This window comes from Chenopodium album, chromosome 16, assembly GCF_948465745.1.
Source record: "Chenopodium album chromosome 16, dcCheAlbu1.1, whole genome shotgun sequence".
Lineage (NCBI taxonomy): Eukaryota > Viridiplantae > Streptophyta > Magnoliopsida > Caryophyllales > Amaranthaceae > Chenopodium > Chenopodium album.
Window position 1 is genome coordinate 46,531,974 of NC_137849.1, and position 18,090 is coordinate 46,550,063.

General features: G+C 36.0%; 3 protein-coding genes across 4 annotated transcripts; 2 read left to right on the plus strand and 1 right to left on the minus strand.

Moving 5' to 3' along the window:
- The first annotated feature begins 1,139 nt into the window (after nt 1-1,139).
- On the plus strand, nt 1,140-4,942 carry LOC145585629 (proteasome subunit beta type-1-like). Its single transcript, XM_081642335.1, has 7 exons — nt 1,140-1,298; nt 1,391-1,498; nt 2,343-2,424; nt 3,649-3,778; nt 3,923-4,065; nt 4,160-4,246; nt 4,653-4,942. The coding sequence occupies exons 1-7, from the start codon at nt 1,252-1,254 to the stop codon at nt 4,725-4,727; spliced, it is 672 nt and encodes a 223-aa protein (XP_081498461.1). The 5' UTR covers nt 1,140-1,251; the 3' UTR covers nt 4,728-4,942.
- Nucleotides 4,943-6,211: 1,269 nt separating this feature from the next.
- LOC145584430 (putative xyloglucan galactosyltransferase GT11) lies at nt 6,212-7,708 on the plus strand. Its single transcript, XM_081641270.1, has one exon. It carries the CDS (start codon nt 6,212-6,214, stop codon nt 7,706-7,708), a length of 1,497 nt encoding a protein of 498 aa, XP_081497396.1.
- A 1,499-nt stretch (nt 7,709-9,207) lies between these two features.
- On the minus strand, nt 9,208-10,992 carry LOC145585630 (uncharacterized). Of its 2 annotated transcripts, XM_081642336.1 has the most exons (6): nt 10,747-10,992; nt 10,471-10,596; nt 9,852-9,930; nt 9,677-9,769; nt 9,472-9,585; nt 9,208-9,366 (listed from the first exon to the last, which is right to left on the minus strand). In XM_081642336.1, exons 1-6 carry the CDS (start codon nt 10,959-10,961, stop codon nt 9,313-9,315), a joined length of 681 nt encoding a protein of 226 aa, XP_081498462.1. In that variant the 5' UTR covers nt 10,962-10,992; the 3' UTR covers nt 9,208-9,312. The 2 variants fall into 2 exon arrangements, with proteins under 2 accessions (XP_081498462.1, XP_081498463.1); XM_081642337.1 differs by lacking the exon at nt 9,472-9,585.
- Between the last annotated feature and the right edge of the window lie 7,098 nt (nt 10,993-18,090).

Genomic DNA, 18,090 nt, shown 5'->3' on the forward strand with positions numbered 1-18,090 from the left:
AATAATTAATAATTAATATTTTCTTTGAAACATAAATTATTAGTGTTTAATAATTATTATATAATAATTAGTTTTTAATAATTAGTATTTAAAATATTAGTAATTTATAAGGAGTAGTATATTATTATTGTTAATTATCAATTTATAACTAATACAATTATTATTAATTAATAACCAATAATTAATTAATTTATGAGTAAAAAAAAATTAATTTAAATTATAATTAGTTATTAAAAAATTATTATCTATATCAATAATTAATGTTAAAATAATTACTAATTAGTTTTGTGTAGTTTGACAAAAGCTATCACCCAACAAGCCAATTTACCAAACACTACAACTTTAGTCAAACAGCCAACTCAAAAGCCAATCTAAACAGCCAGTCAAATCAGCCAACCAAAACAGCTGACAACCAACAACCAACAACCAATTGCCAAACATGGCCATTATGTGCAACTTTTGGGTACTCATATTATCTGTGATAGTACCCAACGGAGGTAGTATATTTATCCGTAGGTGATTTAAAAATAAATGTACATGTGTCTCAATACCATTTACTTGGGAATATAGATGCCATTGGGTTGGCCGACCCAACATGGAAAAAGTATGGCACAATGTGGGTAACTGGGTACGGTATAGGCCTGACATGACACGACAAAGCATGTTAAAACCAAAGAAATTTTGCTTAGGCATGCAACTCGACACGATGACACGTGGGCCTGAGTTGTGCATGGGCCAACCTTTTGAAAATTTCAGCTCGACACATAACTCGTGGGTCGGACCAAGAGGCGAGTCTAACTAACCCCAAAGCACGTGGATCTGACACAAGACACGATACAACACGACCCACAACCATCTTTACTTACGAATAATATAATCTAGGGGGACAAATATACATACACAATTATTTAGAGTGAAGAGTAATATTGCAATTAGTTTACAACTTTTCATAATATTTGGTAATACATTGCGATTAAAAGAGATCATAAAAGTAATTTGCAACTTTGCAATTACTAGTAGGAAGAAACTAAACCAATTGCTTTTAGACAGACGACGTAGCTCAACTCTTGAATCTTGCGCAGAAAGAAAAGCATTTTAACAACAATTCCAAAATATTAAACGAAAAGCATAAAAAAGAATAAAGAATAAAAGTTGTTCAATTGAATCTCTTCCCAAACTTCATTTCTTCGCCCTAAAGTCTCTCGTTCACTCACTCACTCACTTTCTCTCTCTTCCGATCGACGATTCACCATGACGAAGCAACACGCAAATTGGTCTCCTTACGATTTCAATGGAGGGTAATTCACTTTCTCTTTCGCAAAATTCTTCAATTTCCCCCTTTTTTTTACCTTAATTTTTGAATTAATTTCTTGGTTTTGGGATGAATCAGAACATGTGTTGCAGTAGCTGGTTCAGATTACTGTGTGATCGCTGCTGATACTCGTATGTCAACTGGATACAACATTCTCACTCGCGATTACTCCAAGATTTGCAAGCTGTAACTTTTTCTCTCTTTTCTTTAGCTGAATTGATTTAAGTTTGTGTTACTGTTTTTGGGTATTGATTTGTTTGATTGGAGAACATGAATTGCTTTTGTTGATTGGTATGATGAGGAATGTCATTGATTAGTATAATTAGCTGTTTGATGATTAGGGTTTTAGTATGATGCTTGTTAAAGTGAAGAAATTGATTAGGGGTTGGCCATTTCTTGCTTAAGGAATGAAAAAGGGCTTGAAAGTGAAATAATTGTTCCATTTTGTAGGAATTACCCTAGACCTTTTTAGGTTTAGTGGGTTGTTTGTTTATGGTGAATTATGTTTTTTATATTTCACCATAGTTCTGATTTTGATTGTTCCGTCGTAAGTGAGTTGTTAAGAGGATTAGTTAAGTTTCACTTGTTCGCTGCTATTGGCGTTTTGATGAGATGGGGTGTGCATTCGTGAACAATGTATTTGGTTAGCAATCATAATAGAAAGAGGAGGTAGAGGAAGGAGTGAGCTTGCTTTTGCCTTCCAATATTTTCTAAAAGATTACTGGGGTTGTGTTTACATACCTTTATCATGCGCAAAAAAATGTAGATTTTGAAAAAATGGCCCCATCCAATCATGTGGTGTTTGATTCATTCTTCTGCGGATGTATTGGAGAAGGAATTAATGGGACATAATTTGTTCAGTTGCTTCTCCTGATAAATATATTCATCAATGTGCATGCCTTTACTTCAACACTGAAAGATGGATCTGATGGATTTCTATTGCTTTTAATTTGATTCCCCTCTCCTCTCCTCTCCTCTCCCCAATTGCATCTTTTATGTCTTCTGAGTCCTGTTTCCATTGACCTTGCAGGGCTGAAAAAAGTGTATTGGCTTCATCTGGGTTTCAAGCTGATGTGAGGGCCTTACAAAAGCATTTAGAAGCAAGGCACCTGGTAAGGTTTTCAAAGCTTTTTTTTTTTTTTTTTTTTATTTCCTCTTCTTACAAATGGAACTTATTGAGTTCTAATATGGTGACTGTCAACTTTGCTCTCGCTGCTCAATATTTGATTGCATACTTTTGTTTTCTTTTTGCCTATGTTACTTGGACTCGGGTACCCATGTCCAACATGGGTACGTGTCCAAGCGTCCGACTCGGCTATTTTGTGAAAAAATTCCATGATTTTAAACTAAAAATGAAGTGTCCGCGTGTCATACCAATGTCCGAGTGTCGAGAGTCCGACACCGGTACGTGAGGTGAAATGAAGTGGCCGAGTAACATAAGTTTTTGCTGATGAACATGCCTTTATGTTTCTTCCAAAATTTTGAAATGCATATGTATTGAATTTTGCTACTTAACTCTTGTCGTACTCTCAAGGGAAAATTGATCTTCATTAGTATTATTGTTAGGTAATGACAATTATGGGCTGTAGACACTAGATTGATTGAAATATCTTTAGCTAAGATATGTTAGAGAAGGCCTAGTTAAACTCTGAAATGGTTTCTATATGATTTTTTCTATTGGATTTCACATGGAAGCACAGTAATTTTGGTGGTTGCAATCATTCAATGGAGCCAGTAGTATCCTTCCTTGAAAATAAAGAATAGATAAAGGCTGCCCCATAGTTTTAATCCTGATCCTATCTAATTTGTTTTATATATTGCCTGTTTAGGATTCTACTTTAGATAGTTACAAACAGAGTTTGATATACACTGGATTACTATTGTGCTAATAGATAGGCTATTTCTGGTGGACCCATACATTATTAAGAGAGTTACAAAGAGATTTTGATGTACATGACCTATTGCTACATTCTAATAAGAAAAAAGCTAGCAAATTTCACGAGCCATTTTATTTTAGTCTATTACAAAACAAAATTCGAAGAATGGTGATCTTTTTCTCAAATGGAAATGGACCAATATTCCAATAGATTTTTGTATAAAGACTGTCACTCTCACTACCCTTAATTTTGATATTGAGCTTGTTAGCATCGCTATGGATAGGTAAATGGAGTATATCTTATAATATCTAATGTCAGGTTGATCTATGAATTTATAACTGGTATGTAATAAACTGAATATGAAATAGAAATGAAATGAATTATATCTGATATTTAAAAAACTGAATGTTCTTATTAGACTTGGTTTCTTTATTAAACTTTCTTCTGTTTGTGCCCCAGATCTATCAACATCAACACAACAAGCAGATGAGCTGCCCTGCTATGGCTCAGCTCCTTTCAAACACACTCTATTATAAACGTTTCTTCCCTTACTACGCTTTCAATGTATTGGGTGGCCTTGACAGTGAAGGTAGCTCAAAAATCATTATTTTCTTTTGCTCCTTTATGTTTGTAGTGTTTAATTTACTGAAACCAAAAAAAGTAAATAAAAAAATAAAAATGTTACCTAATGAAAAATATGGTAACTATGCGCCTTACTTGTTTAATGCTTCAGGGAAGGGGTGTGTATTTACATATGATGCGGTGGGCTCATATGAGAAGGTTGGATACAGCTCCCAGGGTTCTGGTGCGAAGCTTATCATGCCTTTCCTGGACAACCAGTTGAAGTCTCCTAGTCCCCTCTTGCTACCTGCACAGGTATGTCATTGACTTTGCAGGGTATCTGCAGAAAGTTCTCTATTTTCTCTGTACTTTCTGCCCCTTAGCTGACTAAAAACACTGGCTTATGCAGGATGCTGTGACACCACTGTCAGAATTAGAAGCAATAGATTTGGTGAGAACTGCTTTTGCATCTGCAACTGAGAGGGACATTTACACTGTAAGTTTTTACTTGTCAATTTTATATTGTTTTCTTCAGAAAATTCTGAAGTGCCTTGTGTTTCGTTCTTGTTGGAGATGACTCTCAAAATGCTTTAAGAGTTTCAAATTTAAATCACCTCTTCTAATATTTTTGAACTTATGCCTGGAGATTTTTTTCTTTCCTGTCTCCCAAATCATGATATTCTGTTATAGTAGCAGTGGTAGAATGGCTATCTGCCGAAGAATACCATGGAAAGTATATTACCCCTGGATGTAAACAGTGCTTTGTGCTTACATATCCACCCCCTTCCCTGGTACCACCTTAGAGAAATAGATATGTTTGGACTACAGGAGTGCTGATGGAAAATTGGGATTCATGCTGTTAGCTTTAGTAGTCTGTACTGACTGTAATTTTGTTTGGGCAGGGTGACAAGCTGGAAATAGTGGTTCTCAACAAGGAAGGTCTTCGTCGAGAATACATGGAACTCAGAGAAGATTAAGCTGTATTCCAAGAATGTCATTATTACATTGAGTTGTTTTGTTGATGACATTGAAGCATTGGTGGTGAAAACATGTTTGTAGCAGAAGATGATGATAAGTTTGGAACAGACTCTTTTCTTGTTATCTGAAACTGTAGTTGGAACTAGCTTTGCCAGGAAATATTATGCGTACAATTAAAATTATTTCCATGTGCTCTTTTGGGCTATTTCTTTCCCGATATTTTGAAAGCTGCTTTAATCTTATGTTATGCACGTTAACTTTTGATCCGTAGAACGGAGCAGAGAAAAGATGTGCAAGTGCAATGGACTATATATGGCGCATGTTCAAGAATGATTGTTTACCAACTCTTCTCTGAAATCCATATTGGTATTAGGAACCTACACGGTCACTTGGCAGAGCGAGCAAGTACAGTGACATGGGGTATGGCCTTAGGCCTAGTTTGAAATTTTGCAAATCAATCGTTTCCATCAAATGTTCTGCTATAACGAAGCTTCAACATTGCCATTCCTGTCCAACAGTCCCGTCTTCCATACGTATTTTCTGTTTCCTTGGGGGAGGGTGGATTTGGTTCTTTTTCTTGACACTCCGTGGTTCCTCAAACAATGACCCTTATAAACCTAGACATGTTTCACCTTTCCTTGAAGGAGCAATTACAATCCAACCGTCCTTTCTGTTTCTTGACACTCCGTGGTTCCCCAAACAATGACCCTTAGACATGTTTCACCTTTCCTTGAACACTCGTATATGCAATATACTATATTCTTAACTATTTATAGGTAAATCCTGAAATTGATTCTCTCACCCCCGTCCTTTGTGGCTCTCTAAACATTAACAAAAATTATTTTTTTAATTCTAAAAATCATTTTTTCATGTTAGAAATCTCTACTTTCCTAATGCATACTTGGTGATTTTCTTTTTTATTTTTTATATTCCCGTACTCGCCACATCATCATTCTTAACCAACACATCATCTTACCACATAAAATTCGTGACACTTTTTTGTGGCATATTATGACCTTTGACATATTCAATATACTGTATAAGTATATTAGAATATTACAACATGGTATCATACTATCATCTTTAATTCTATATCAAGATTACACTTAATTGCAAAATCAATCACTATCAATTACACAGATTTCTAGACATAATTTAAGGCAAATATTATACGTAAAATTATTTGCAGTACATAAATTATATGCTTACACTCCCCTCAAAGAATGCTTAGGAATGAAGGATATAGTGGTATTGACCTCAGTACTCGCACTCTTTTTGTCCTTACATAAAATTCAACCATGTTTTCTAAATATTTTTTCATGAATGAGTAAAATGATATCCTTAACATGTTATGAACTTCATTAACGTAATCCCAAAGTTCCCTCATAGGACTGTGTGGCAATAAGACCTGAACTTAGTTGACTTCTACCAAAGTTTTATCCCTTACTGAAAGTTGTCCTTCAAACACATGATTATGAAGACAATGGTTTTCAAATATTGTCAGAAGTACTTCTGCATTGTTGTTGCTGCTGCTCTAGGCTTCTTATTGCTGCGCTTTTCGCTGCCTGACTTTGCGTATATCTCATCCTATGCAAATGCTATCAGGCAGCCTGTAGATGCAGGAAAACTCAAGTCTAGTTGGAAATCTCAACAGCAAGATCCTTGCTCGGGTCGTTACATATACATGCATGATCTCCCTTCCAGATTTAACCAAGACTTGGTCACAAAATGTCAGACACTCAGAAAACAGTTCAATTTATGCCCATATGTGGAAAATGGAGGTTTTGGTACTCAGCTAAAGCTTAACGCCAGTTCGGAGGATTCTGAAAGTGTTATGTCAGGGGAAAATTGGTATGCAACTACGCAGTTTATCTTGGAGATGATATTCCACAGTAGGATGAAGCAATACGAGTGCTTAACTGATAACTCATCTTTAGCCTCGGCTATCTATGCACCCTTTTACCCTGGGCTAGAGGTAACCCGGCATCTATGGGGAGGGTTTAGCTCATCAATCAAGGACGCGGGAGCATTGGATTTTACAAACTGGCTAAGGGGGAGACCTGAGTGGGAACGCGTGTTTGGTTGGGATCACTTCTTTGTTTCTGGGAGGGTCACTTGGGATTTTAGGAGGCCGACCTACATTGGTCCCAACTGGGGTAGCAAGCTCATGAATTTGCCCGAAACCAAGAACATGACCATGGTATCAGTAGAAGCAAGCCCCTACGCCAACAATGATTTTGCAGTCCCATACCCAACAGATTTCCACCCCTCAAATGACAGTGAGGTATTACAGTGGCAGGAAAAAGTTAGGAAGACAAGAAGAGCTCACCTTTTTGCGTTTGCAGGGGCAACACGCTCTTATAAAGGCTCAATCCGAGGGGAGCTTATCCGTCAATGTAAGAATGCACCAACAAATCAATGCAAATTGGTTAGCTGCGTTCCGAAAAATAAAGCCAATTGCAACAACCCTGCAAATATTATCAAGGCATTTTTGATGTCTGATTTCTGCCTGCAGCCTACAGGGGATTCAGACACAAGGCGTTCCACTTTTGATGCCATCTTGACTGGCTGTATTCCTGTTTTCTTTCATCCAGGATCAGCTTACACACAATATTTTTGGCATTTGCCTAAGAATTACACAAGCTATTCGGTTTTCATACCAATGGAGGGGATACAAAATGGGACGATTCATGTTGAGGAGGTTCTGCATCAGATTTCTCAAGATGTTGTGACAGCTATGAGAGAGAAGGTAATAGGGCTGATTCCAAGTATCATATATGCGCGCCATAAGTTGAAAACTGAAGATGCATTTGATATCACTGTCAAGGGAGTCCTCAAGAGAATTGAGGATGTTAGGAGACAAATTCATGAAGGGAAGGACCCAAGAAGCAGGTTCCCAGAGGAGTCGACATGGAAACATTACTTGACAGGAAAACTCGAAAATCATGAGTGGGATTCTTTCTTCATAAGCAAGCAGTGAAGTCGGAGTCCAGATGAGGGTGTATAATCAAATTTAATTTGTAATATTTCTGGCCTATTTCTTTTCAATAATCTCTATTTCACTATAGCAGTTGATTTGTAAGAGATAATGTAATCCCTACAAATCTACAATAAGACTTTATGAGCCACGGTTAATAAGTAATCTCCGAAGCCAGTCCTTTGTTGAATTTTTTCTAGCTCTTGCCTTTATGCCTAGTTGCCCACAGTCACCACCATTTAATCAAAACTGCTATAATATGGGATCTGAAACAGCTCACCTTCATTTTTTTTTTTTTTTTTTTTTTTTTTTTCTATTGACACCCAAAAAAGTTGCTGAAACAAGATGCAGCACAATACTTCACCATGAGACCTATTGGCCAGTGGACACAAAAACTCGATAATCATCTAAACGTCACACAGGACTGAAGATTCAGATTTGTAGAACTGAGGAAGAAGTAAATTTGGCGGAAATTCATAAATGGTTGTATAGCAATGCAATTACATCATCAATACGGAGATTAAAACTCCAGGCCTTCGGGTGGCTGGACACTCCCTAAATAAAGTCAAATAAATCACAGCCAATTTCTGCTTATCTCCTTCCTAGCTGATCACCCTATACATAACCTTCCGACTTCTTTCCTTCTGACAAACACATTGCTCCCATACCGAAGCTAAATCCAACTGATTTATTGGCATTACCTAGTGTGCCATCCGCTATACCTGATGCACTACAATCAAGCTCACGAATTTGTCCGAAGTCAAGAACATGATGTTGCAAACAGTAGATTCGAGCCCTTAAGCCAACAATGATTTTGTGGAGCCATACCCAACTTATTTTCACCCCCCAAATAACAATGAGGAGTTACAGTGGCATAAGGGATGAGAAGGACGAGAAGAGCTCTTTTTTCACTTGCAGGGGCCACACGTTCATATGTAATATGTCCGAAGGGAGCATATCAATCAGTGCAATAATGCCTCAGGAAATCATTGCAAACTGGTAACTGCAACAGCCCACATCATATCATCAAGGCATATGTGAATATATGATGTCTAATTTCTGTCAGCAACCCCCTGCAGATTTAGACACAAGGTGTTCCACTTTTCATTCAAACTTTGGTAGGTTGTATTCCTGTTTTCTTTCTCCCAAGATCAGTTGTATTGCAGTAAATACTTCTGGCACTAGTCTAATGCTACACCAATTATTCAGTTATCATGCATAACGATGGAGGGGCATAAAAAAAAATTTGGGACCGTAAGTGTTGAAGAGGTTCTGCAGCAAATCTTTAAGGATGCTGTGACAACTAGCTATGAGAGAGGAGGTATTGAGGCTGATTTCAAGTATCATATATGCACGTCATAAGTTGGAACAATAGATGATGCATTTGATTTTGCTATCAGGGGAGTTCTCCAGAGGACTCAGTTTTTAGAAAACAAATACAGGTTGCAAAGGACCCAAGAAGCAGGTTCCATTAGAGTCAGTTTGGAAGTATTACTTGGGCATTTTTATTCTTTAATACTTCCTGATTGTTCGTAAAGGGAAATGGAATCGAATCACTAATAGAAGAACTGAATCTCCCACATACATTGAGACTTCATAAACTATGGCTAGTAAGTATTTTCTGAAGCCCATCCTTTCTTCTCCAGCTCTTGCCTTAATGCCTGCATCAACAACCATTCATCAAGAAACATCCTGAAGTGCAAGATCAACTAAATCAAAACTAAAATGAAATCTGAAACTAACTACACAATGATATGAATTTTCACCTTGATTCTTTTTCGATTCATATCAAAATCAAAACTCCCTAAACGAGATGCAGAACGATACTGCACAATTGACTTCTTCCCCGAAGGAAACCAGAACTCTACATCATCAACAAACTACACAATAAAAGCACATGTACTGCAAGTCAATTTCTGTTTCCATGCTTAGATTGTTTAGCAATTCTACATAATTCTGCTAATAACCTACCCCCATTATGGGACTTTCGTATTCCACACGCACATAATCGTCTTTCTTCACCATGATCCGGGGTGTGAAATTCTCCGGTTTTGTTGATTCAATCTGCAAATATAGTGATCATTAGTTAATTTACCACAAAAGACGCCAGCAGCTTTTCATGGACTGTTTAGAAAAGAAACCTTACAACTGCTAGAAGCTCCTGCATTGCTACTTCTCTACTCACAGGTTTCTTGCTCCCTCTCCCTTCTTCAGGGTTGTAGTTCCTGTTAGTTGCATATAATAAAAATTCCCATTATTAAATCTAACCAAAAAAACCTAGGAGAAACTCTTTGCTACATTAACATATCCTTGAATGTCTTACTAATCAACCAAACTGCACCAAAGCTACCAACTTTCTCAAATCTTATGACACTCCTACCCCAATGAATAAATCTAATCCTACATTCCTACTAATAATAGTTATTAAACTCATGTGGGATACAATCTAGGGGAATAATTGTGCTTTTCAAATCACCACCTACGTGACATCCAATTCAATTGTCACATAACTAGTTCAAGTTATAATGTCAATGCGTCCAAATTTAGTTGTCACATAACTCGTTCAAGTTATAATGTCAATGCGTCCAAATTCAGTTGTCACATAACTAGTTCTAAGTTAAAAAGTCTCAAACCCAACTAACCTACACTATTCATTGTGCAAATATGTAAAGACCCCCCAAAAAAGCAATGTGTAAGATAATTCAGCTCAAAGATGAAACTCAAAAATTGCAGGAAGTCTAAAAAAAATCAAAAATCAAACTTACCAAGGAGGGGCGTAATGGGAAGTGTCAGATGAGTTTTCAGAAGTGGAAAGACAATTTTTAGTTGCAGGGCATAAGGCCAATGAAGGTGGATTCTTTTGCACTCCCAAATATTCTGGTTTTGTTCCACTGTTCAATTTTTAGAACCAACAAATTATCATTACAGCATGAATTTAAATCTGAGAATCAATTTCAAATACAAAGTATAACCAGATAATTAGAGGATAAATTTTGAGGACAAAAAAAAAAAAAAAAAAAAAAAAAAAAAAAAAAAAAAACCTGAAATGGAAGATTGCTGCAAGTGTAGCAAATTCACTGCTTCTTAGTATGATTTCCCTTCGATTAATTGGAGCATTAGGCTTTATTTGTTGTTCTTGTTGACAAGAAAGGATGCTGAGATTTAGAGAGCGGTTTATAAAATGATGGGTGTTTTGTTGTTTAATGATGTTTTTGTTGGTGAAATGGCAGCTAATTGAATGTGCCATTGATGCCATCGTTTTTAAGCTTCAAGCTGCTTTCTTGGTGTGTGTCTCTCTCTCTTTCAGAAGTTTGTGTTGTTGTGATCATTTGGAGTTTGGGTTGTTCTGGTGGGTGAATAAAGGCCCAAAGACTTTTGCCCAAAGAAGCATGTAAATAAACAAGGTTCGTATCGTTTTGATTGGACACATTGGCTAACACGTTTTTTTTTTCTTGTTTTTTTTAGGAAAGGTTAACACACGATTTTTATCAATAATATATTTTGAAAATTATTAAGATTTCGAAAATATATACTGATATAGGGTATTACTCTTTCCGTCTCTAGGTGTTTTTTCTGTTTTAATTTTTTTTTTTTGGGTAGTGAGAGAATCACTCTTAAAACAAAAACTGAGAGTTGAAGGGAATTGTAATTGAGTAATACTTCAATTTTATTTCTTTGAGTAAACTGTTATTCGTAGCTTCCATTTTACATACTAATGCTCTCATTTTTACTTGAATGGACAAATATGCCCATTTATATAAGTTGTAATATAAAAAGAGAACTTTGTTGGTCATGAACATTATTATATCAAACGGTCCCCTCAAATTTGTACCACGTGAATCCCGAGCCCACCACATCAGTCCCTACGACCTCCAAATCCACTTGTTTCGATCCAACACCATAATTCGTTTTAAAAAGAATAAATAAATTATCAATTTTTTGCGACGGGTCTTGGATGATGGACGACTGGAACATTCGTACGCCGGAGAATGCGTCGGAAGAATCTGTGAGGAATTTTTTTTTTTTTTTTTGGAAAAGGGACATCCGCCCAAAAAATCCGGATGTCCCAAGGTGGATCCGCTTGAAATTTCCGGATCCACCTTGGAAGATCGGGAAATTTTGAGCGGAAGTCAGATCCGCCCAAAATTCCCGGATCTTCCCAGGTGGATCCGAAAATTCCAGACGGATGCACCTTGGGACATCCGGATTTTTTGGGCGGATGTTCTTTTTCCATTTTTTTTAATATTAATTAAATTACTTTGTTTATTTTATTTTTGATTGTTGTTGTGATTATGTTTTTGATAATTTGAATAATTAGTAATAATGTTATTATTGTTTTGTAATTAGTGCATCAAGTTTTTTTTTTTTTTTGATTATTAATGTTATTATTGTGTTTGTAATTAGTGCATCAAGTTTTTTTTTTTTATTATTAGTATTAATGTTGGTGTTGTTAATTATATTAATTTTTTTGTTTTTAATTAATTAAAGTTATTGACTTAGTCTTCTTATTATTAGTATTATAATTTTTAATGTGGTTATTAATAGTATTAATGTTATTATTGTTTTTGTAATTAGTGTTAATGTTATTAATGTTATAATTATTATTTCGTATTATTTTGTGAATAGTGATTATTAGTTGTAATATTGTTTTATAAATATTATTATAAATATTATAAAAAAGAACATAATGTCTTAGTCCATTGTTTTGTTTAATTTGTAAGGATTTGGAATCTGAAGACGGTGTGAATTATAGTGGGAATTTCGTCACGGACACGTTATTTCCAACGTTTGAGGATGCAGTTAAATGGGCGGATGCTGTTTCCATAAATATGGGACTTATTTTGGTGAAATCGTCTTATAACAAAACCAAAGATGGTCGGCCGTATCGATATTTGAGATGTGATCAGTCACGGAGGAGCAAGCCGAGAGATTTGGAGAACGCGATACGGAAGGACACAAAAACCAAAGCTAATGGTTGTCCTTTCTACATCAAGATATATTATGAAGTCACCACTGACAGTTGGAAGATCCGTGCGAAAAATGATCACACCGAGACACATAACCACCCAATGATTGTGTATCAAGAGGGTCATCATAAAGTTAGCGGATTGAGCCCGGGTGCAAAACAGGTTGTGCGTGACATGACAAAGTCCAAGGTTGCGCCCCGTAACACAGTGGCAACTATTGCAGAGCAATTTCCTGATGATCATCCAAACATCAGGCACATTTACAATTGCCGGAATGACTTGAGGATGAAGATGTCTGAAGGAAGAGGAGTTGTTCAGCAATTTCTTCATTTGGCGAGAGAGAGAGTAAGTACATTTACTAGGTCATGGCCAATGATCTCCACGTCCTGCAACATGCATTTATGGTGCACCCGATCACGGTCAACATACTCCGCACATACCCACATGTAGTAGGTATGGATTCTACTTACAAGACCAATCGATATGGGATGCCGTTCTTTGAGATAGTAGGTGTGACACTGACAAACCAGAATTTTCAAGTTGGATATGTTTTCATGCGCAACGAGTGCACAGCTAGCTATCGGTGGGTGTTGCAGAGATTAAGGGAGTTGATTGGGTTTGATAAAGAGTCATCGGTATTTTTGTCAGACCGTGAACTTGGGCTTTGTGCGGCTTTGAGAGAAGTGTTTCCAAGGACGTCGCATTTAGTCTGTCGATGGCACATTAACAAAGATGTGGAGGCTAGGGTGACGCAGATGTTCAAAAACAAGAAGATTGGTAAGAGTTTTAAAAATGGTAAATGGAAACGTATGTTTCCATTTGCATCCATGATATGGAAACGTATCATGGATGCAACAACCGAGGCGGAATATGATCATGCTTTAGCTACCATGAAAGCAAGGTGGGCAAGTTATCCGTCAGTGATTCAATATGTTGAGGGAACATGGCTTTGTAATAAAACCAAATTTGTGACATATTGGACGAACCAAATTCTTCACTTTGGTAACATGAGCAACTGTAGAGTTAAGAGCCAACATTCAGCAGTGAAGACGTGGTTTGAATCATCCACAGGTTAGTTGTTTTACTATATTAGTTGTTGTCTTTACTTCGTAATTGTAATTATAATAAAAAAATTATAATGTTTTTACTAATCTGAATCAATGGCAGGTTCTTGGATACTGTATGGGCCCGAGTCCATTGTCATAAAGGTATCATTGCAATTCGTAATGATTTGGAGGAATCAAGATCTAAAATTGGTGAGATGTACAGACAATTGCCACTGTCACGTATAAATGACAAATTGTCTCAACATTGCTTAAAAGTACTTCATGAGGAGACGAAAAGGATGCGAGATTGGAGTTACCAGGTTTATGAATGTTGTGGATGTGATATGCGTGTGACCCATGGTGTACCATGTGCTTGCCAGATACATGATTTGCTAGTTGCACAGACAAGCTTGTATACCAGGAAAATTCATTCTTTCTAGAAAACTTTGGTTATTGGTGATGGTGTTAACATTCCGGAATTGGTTAACGATTCGACCAAGGAGGATGCACATTTTCGTTCCCTGGTTGATGAAGTCATGGAAAGTGATCCTGCTGTACGTCGAAATGTATCTCGCATCATTGAAGATGAGCTGCATTCGGATCATACACACCTTGAAGAACCACATGTGAACCTCAACGTTCGTGGTCGACGGAGGAACAATGACACCAGGCGTGATCAAAGTTATTTCGAGCATGTGAACCGTCAATGCACTCAACGTGGTGGTGTAACACCCCAATAATTCTCCCTTTAAACCTGTGAGGACCCTGAACAATATTCAAGAGAATTATTGGCATGCTACCGCCACGTGTTCTAACGTTAAGGCTTTTTCAGAAAATAGCAACGGAAAAACTAAATCAATTATATATAAGTTTCAAAACCAATAGCCAAAACCAAACTAAATCTTACAACTTGGAACCAATAAGGCCCTTATTCAAAACTCAAACTAATAGAAATAGTACGAAAGTAAAGTTGAGTTTAAATAACTTTAAAAGTAAATAACAATAAAAATAAGAAAAGCAACCAACACTCCACTCAAGATCCCACAATCTAGAAACGGATGCTGCATATGTAAGAACCTGTGGTTAATCTGCTCCCCAATATTACAAGTGTAAAAATTAGATCGTCACAGGGTCATTGAAAGGCGAAGGCCATGACCAAAGAAAGACACACAAGGCACGCAATCAGCAAACCTGAGTACATACAAGCTGCGAAACATAATAATAAAACCCTAGCATGCTACTAATAATCAATCATCATGCATTATTAGTTTATAGACTCGACACATGACTCAACTATTTATATTACTAAGACTCCATTAATCAATAATAGGTAAATCGTTATTTTTATTCATTGGATTAAGCAATAGACAAGGTTGTCCAACCCATGCTCCATTTGGAACATCAATAAAAGAAAAACCCCATGCCTCCTTTCGGAAACATCAATAAACATCCAACGACCACGGGCGCGACTCCGTGACCGTAGTTAGTATGAGATCTCACCTAACTCCTAGTTTTTGAAAATTATTTGAAATAAGAGACTCGTAGATTAGACGACCTCGAGAAAAGTGCACGGCTAATACCCCGTGTACCCCAACCCCTGATTTTCATTACTCCAGATGTGCACAAATCTAGAGTTTTATTGCTCATCCATCTTGCACTTTACGTGATTTACAAGTTTAGAGTTGGTGATGACTCATATGCATAACAATACAAACATTCCAATATCAATTCAATCAAGCAAGGCAAGTTTCCAATTTCAATTCTTGATTTATTAGTGACAAACAACATTTATTATTTAATCCTTTAACTACCTCGGTGTATAAACACCTTGAGTGCATAAGGCACCCCACAAACTTAACCTCGTCATATAAAACTTAAATTTCCTCCTTTGCTCATTCTATCTCCATGATCAAAACGAGTAATAAATGAATCATTTCACCGAACACATACCTTTGCCTCTAAGCGCACCTTGCATAATTAGAGCATAAACAACACTTGAAATATAGAATAGTGCACAACATACGAAAATCACAATGTATAACCAAATAATTTAGCCCAGTCATCCCTATACATGATACTAAGTTCTTGATCCGTCCTTAAACATACACCTAAAAGCAGGGCTTCGTAACTTGTACGTACCTTGTGTAAACAATTCGATTGGCCGCTTTAAAACTAGAAGTCGCCTTGTACAAAGTCCTCTCCTAAACCAAACAATGAGAAATAAATCAATACCCAAGAAAATAAATTTACAGCAATACTAAATTACTTTAAAACCTCTTAAACTATCAGAATAAAGCTTTTAAATTGTTCCCTCTAGCCAATAGTAATAATATAACATCCCAACAATGAGTTTATATGTCAAAAATATGAAAATATAGTGTATAACATGAAATTCCAGTAGCTTTAAAGTAGGTAAATAAATCTGAAATTTTAGTTTAAGTATATAAAATAATCTCATAAACAAGTATACTTAAAATAATTCTTATATAGTAAGTTAGTATGTTTAAAACCCAAAAATACATCAATTTAACGAAATTAGAGGCTTCAAAATAATAACTTTAAAATCTGAAAATTTATTCTTGATATTAAACTTTAAAGTTCAAAGCTTTTTAATCATAAAATACCCACAAACATTATTTTATGAGATTAGAAGCATAAAAATATGAAATTAACACAATTTATACATAAAAATTGGAACTTTTATAATCTGAAAATTTATATATAATAAAAAATAATTACACTTTGATGTAATTTAAACATAGTATAATTAGATAACTTGATTGCACGTTTTCAAGCCCTAAAACATGAAAAATCAATGTTTAAACCCTAAATTATACAACATATATAATATGAAATTTTGTATAATAAATTAAACATGTCAAAACTCATAAATTTATAATCTTTTATAATCCAAACATATTATCAAACCATAATAATATAATTTAGAACAAAATTTTAATTAAAGATTGAAACTTTAAACCATATAATAGGATAATAAAGCAAATAAAAAAAATAAAGGAAGAGAGGGAGGAAAGGGGCGAACGACAGCAGCAGGGGCGGCAGCAGGCTGGGCGGCGGCGGCAGCTTCAACCTTTCTTTTTTTTTTTTTTGGTTGTGTGCGTGAAGGAGGAGAAGAGAGTGTGAGGGAAATTTTTTTTTTTTGTTTTCACGTGAAAGAAGAGGAGGATGAGGGCTATTTTATTTGGGTTTTAGTTCTCTAATTCTATTAGGAGTAGACTTTGGGTAGTTTGGGCTTGAATAGGAATCAACTTTGGGCCAATATACTTAAAAAGGGAGTTATAATTAGGCTAAAACTTAATGGTTTAGTAAAATCTTATTACTTTTACATTAAATAACTCATACTTGTAAAACTAAGATTAAAATATTTGTGTAAATAATAAATAATTATATTAGAAAAATATGGGGGATTACAGGTGGTGACCAAGAAACAGGGAATATTAAACAACTATTGTTTTAAAAAATTAAATGTATTTCATCTTGTAGCTTTACTAATAATTGACTTTTAATTATGTGCAGCAGATCCGTGTGACATTAGTTAGTGCAGGTATTTGCACCAGCTTTCGGGCCCGATGTTGCCGTACATAATGTCTTGGAAGGATGTCATTGGTGATGGGAACTGTGGCTTTCGTTGTGTGGCCGACTTCTTCTTTGGTGATCAGGCGCAATGGTTTGACGCTCGGGAAACAATAGCGAACGAGATCGCCGGTCATCCTGAGTTGTACGAACGGATTTATGGGATTGGACGACTATGGATGAACATAGAGCGTATTCGATGGGATGGTGGGGCTGTTGGGAAGGGGCATTGGATGGTAACAATTCAAGATTTATTTCCTATAGCTACTTGGTTCAACGCAAGGGTGATTTATCTCGGTGTTGGCCTAGTACCAACTTGCTACTACCCATGCATCACAGTGTTACCGCTGAGGGCACGAAACAGGGTCCGGACACCGAGTCGAGAGTTCGTGATTGCTATAGTTGGTGGACTGAGCACCACGAGGCTAGTGTTGATGGATGGGATCAACAATATGAAGGTAGAAGGAACATGTGGGATGCATTAGTTAGGTAGTTTGTAATGTACTTTCACTAAGTTTGAACAATTGTAGATATGTTTAATTTTTAATTTAACTTTTAATGTACTTTCACTAAGTTAGTTAAGATCTTACATTATATGCAACAAAACAAAAAAATTAAAGTGTCTAGTTCTTACATTACATGATGAATAAAAAAGAAATATAAAGCAGTTCAAACAAGTAATAAAAACCATTAACACGAATAAAAAGCAATCTATAGCCCCATTTTTTACTTCCAATCAAATACAAGTTGCTCAGTCATTGTCTTAGTTTCACGCGAC

Bases quoted from the DNA above. Each gene is read 5' to 3' on its own strand.
- LOC145584430 (XM_081641270.1), top strand. From the start codon at position 6,212: ATGGTTTTCAAATATTGTCAGAAGTACTTCTGCATTGTTGTTGCTGCT.
- LOC145585630 (XM_081642336.1), bottom strand. From the start codon at position 10,961: ATGGCATCAATGGCACATTCAATTAGCTGCCATTTCACCAACAAAAAC. The intron at 9,586-9,676 runs GTAGGTTATTAG...TTTATTGTGTAG, and splicing joins ACGAAAGTCCCATAATGGGG to TTTGTTGATGATGTAGAGTT. The intron at 9,367-9,471 runs GTGAAAATTCAT...TTGTTGATGCAG, and splicing joins TGAATCGAAAAAGAATCAAG to GCATTAAGGCAAGAGCTGGA.
- LOC145585629 (XM_081642335.1), top strand. From the start codon at position 1,252: ATGACGAAGCAACACGCAAATTGGTCTCCTTACGATTTCAATGGAGG. The intron at 1,499-2,342 runs GTAACTTTTTCT...TTGACCTTGCAG, and splicing joins TACTCCAAGATTTGCAAGCT to GGCTGAAAAAAGTGTATTGG. The intron at 2,425-3,648 runs GTAAGGTTTTCA...TTTGTGCCCCAG, and splicing joins ATTTAGAAGCAAGGCACCTG to ATCTATCAACATCAACACAA.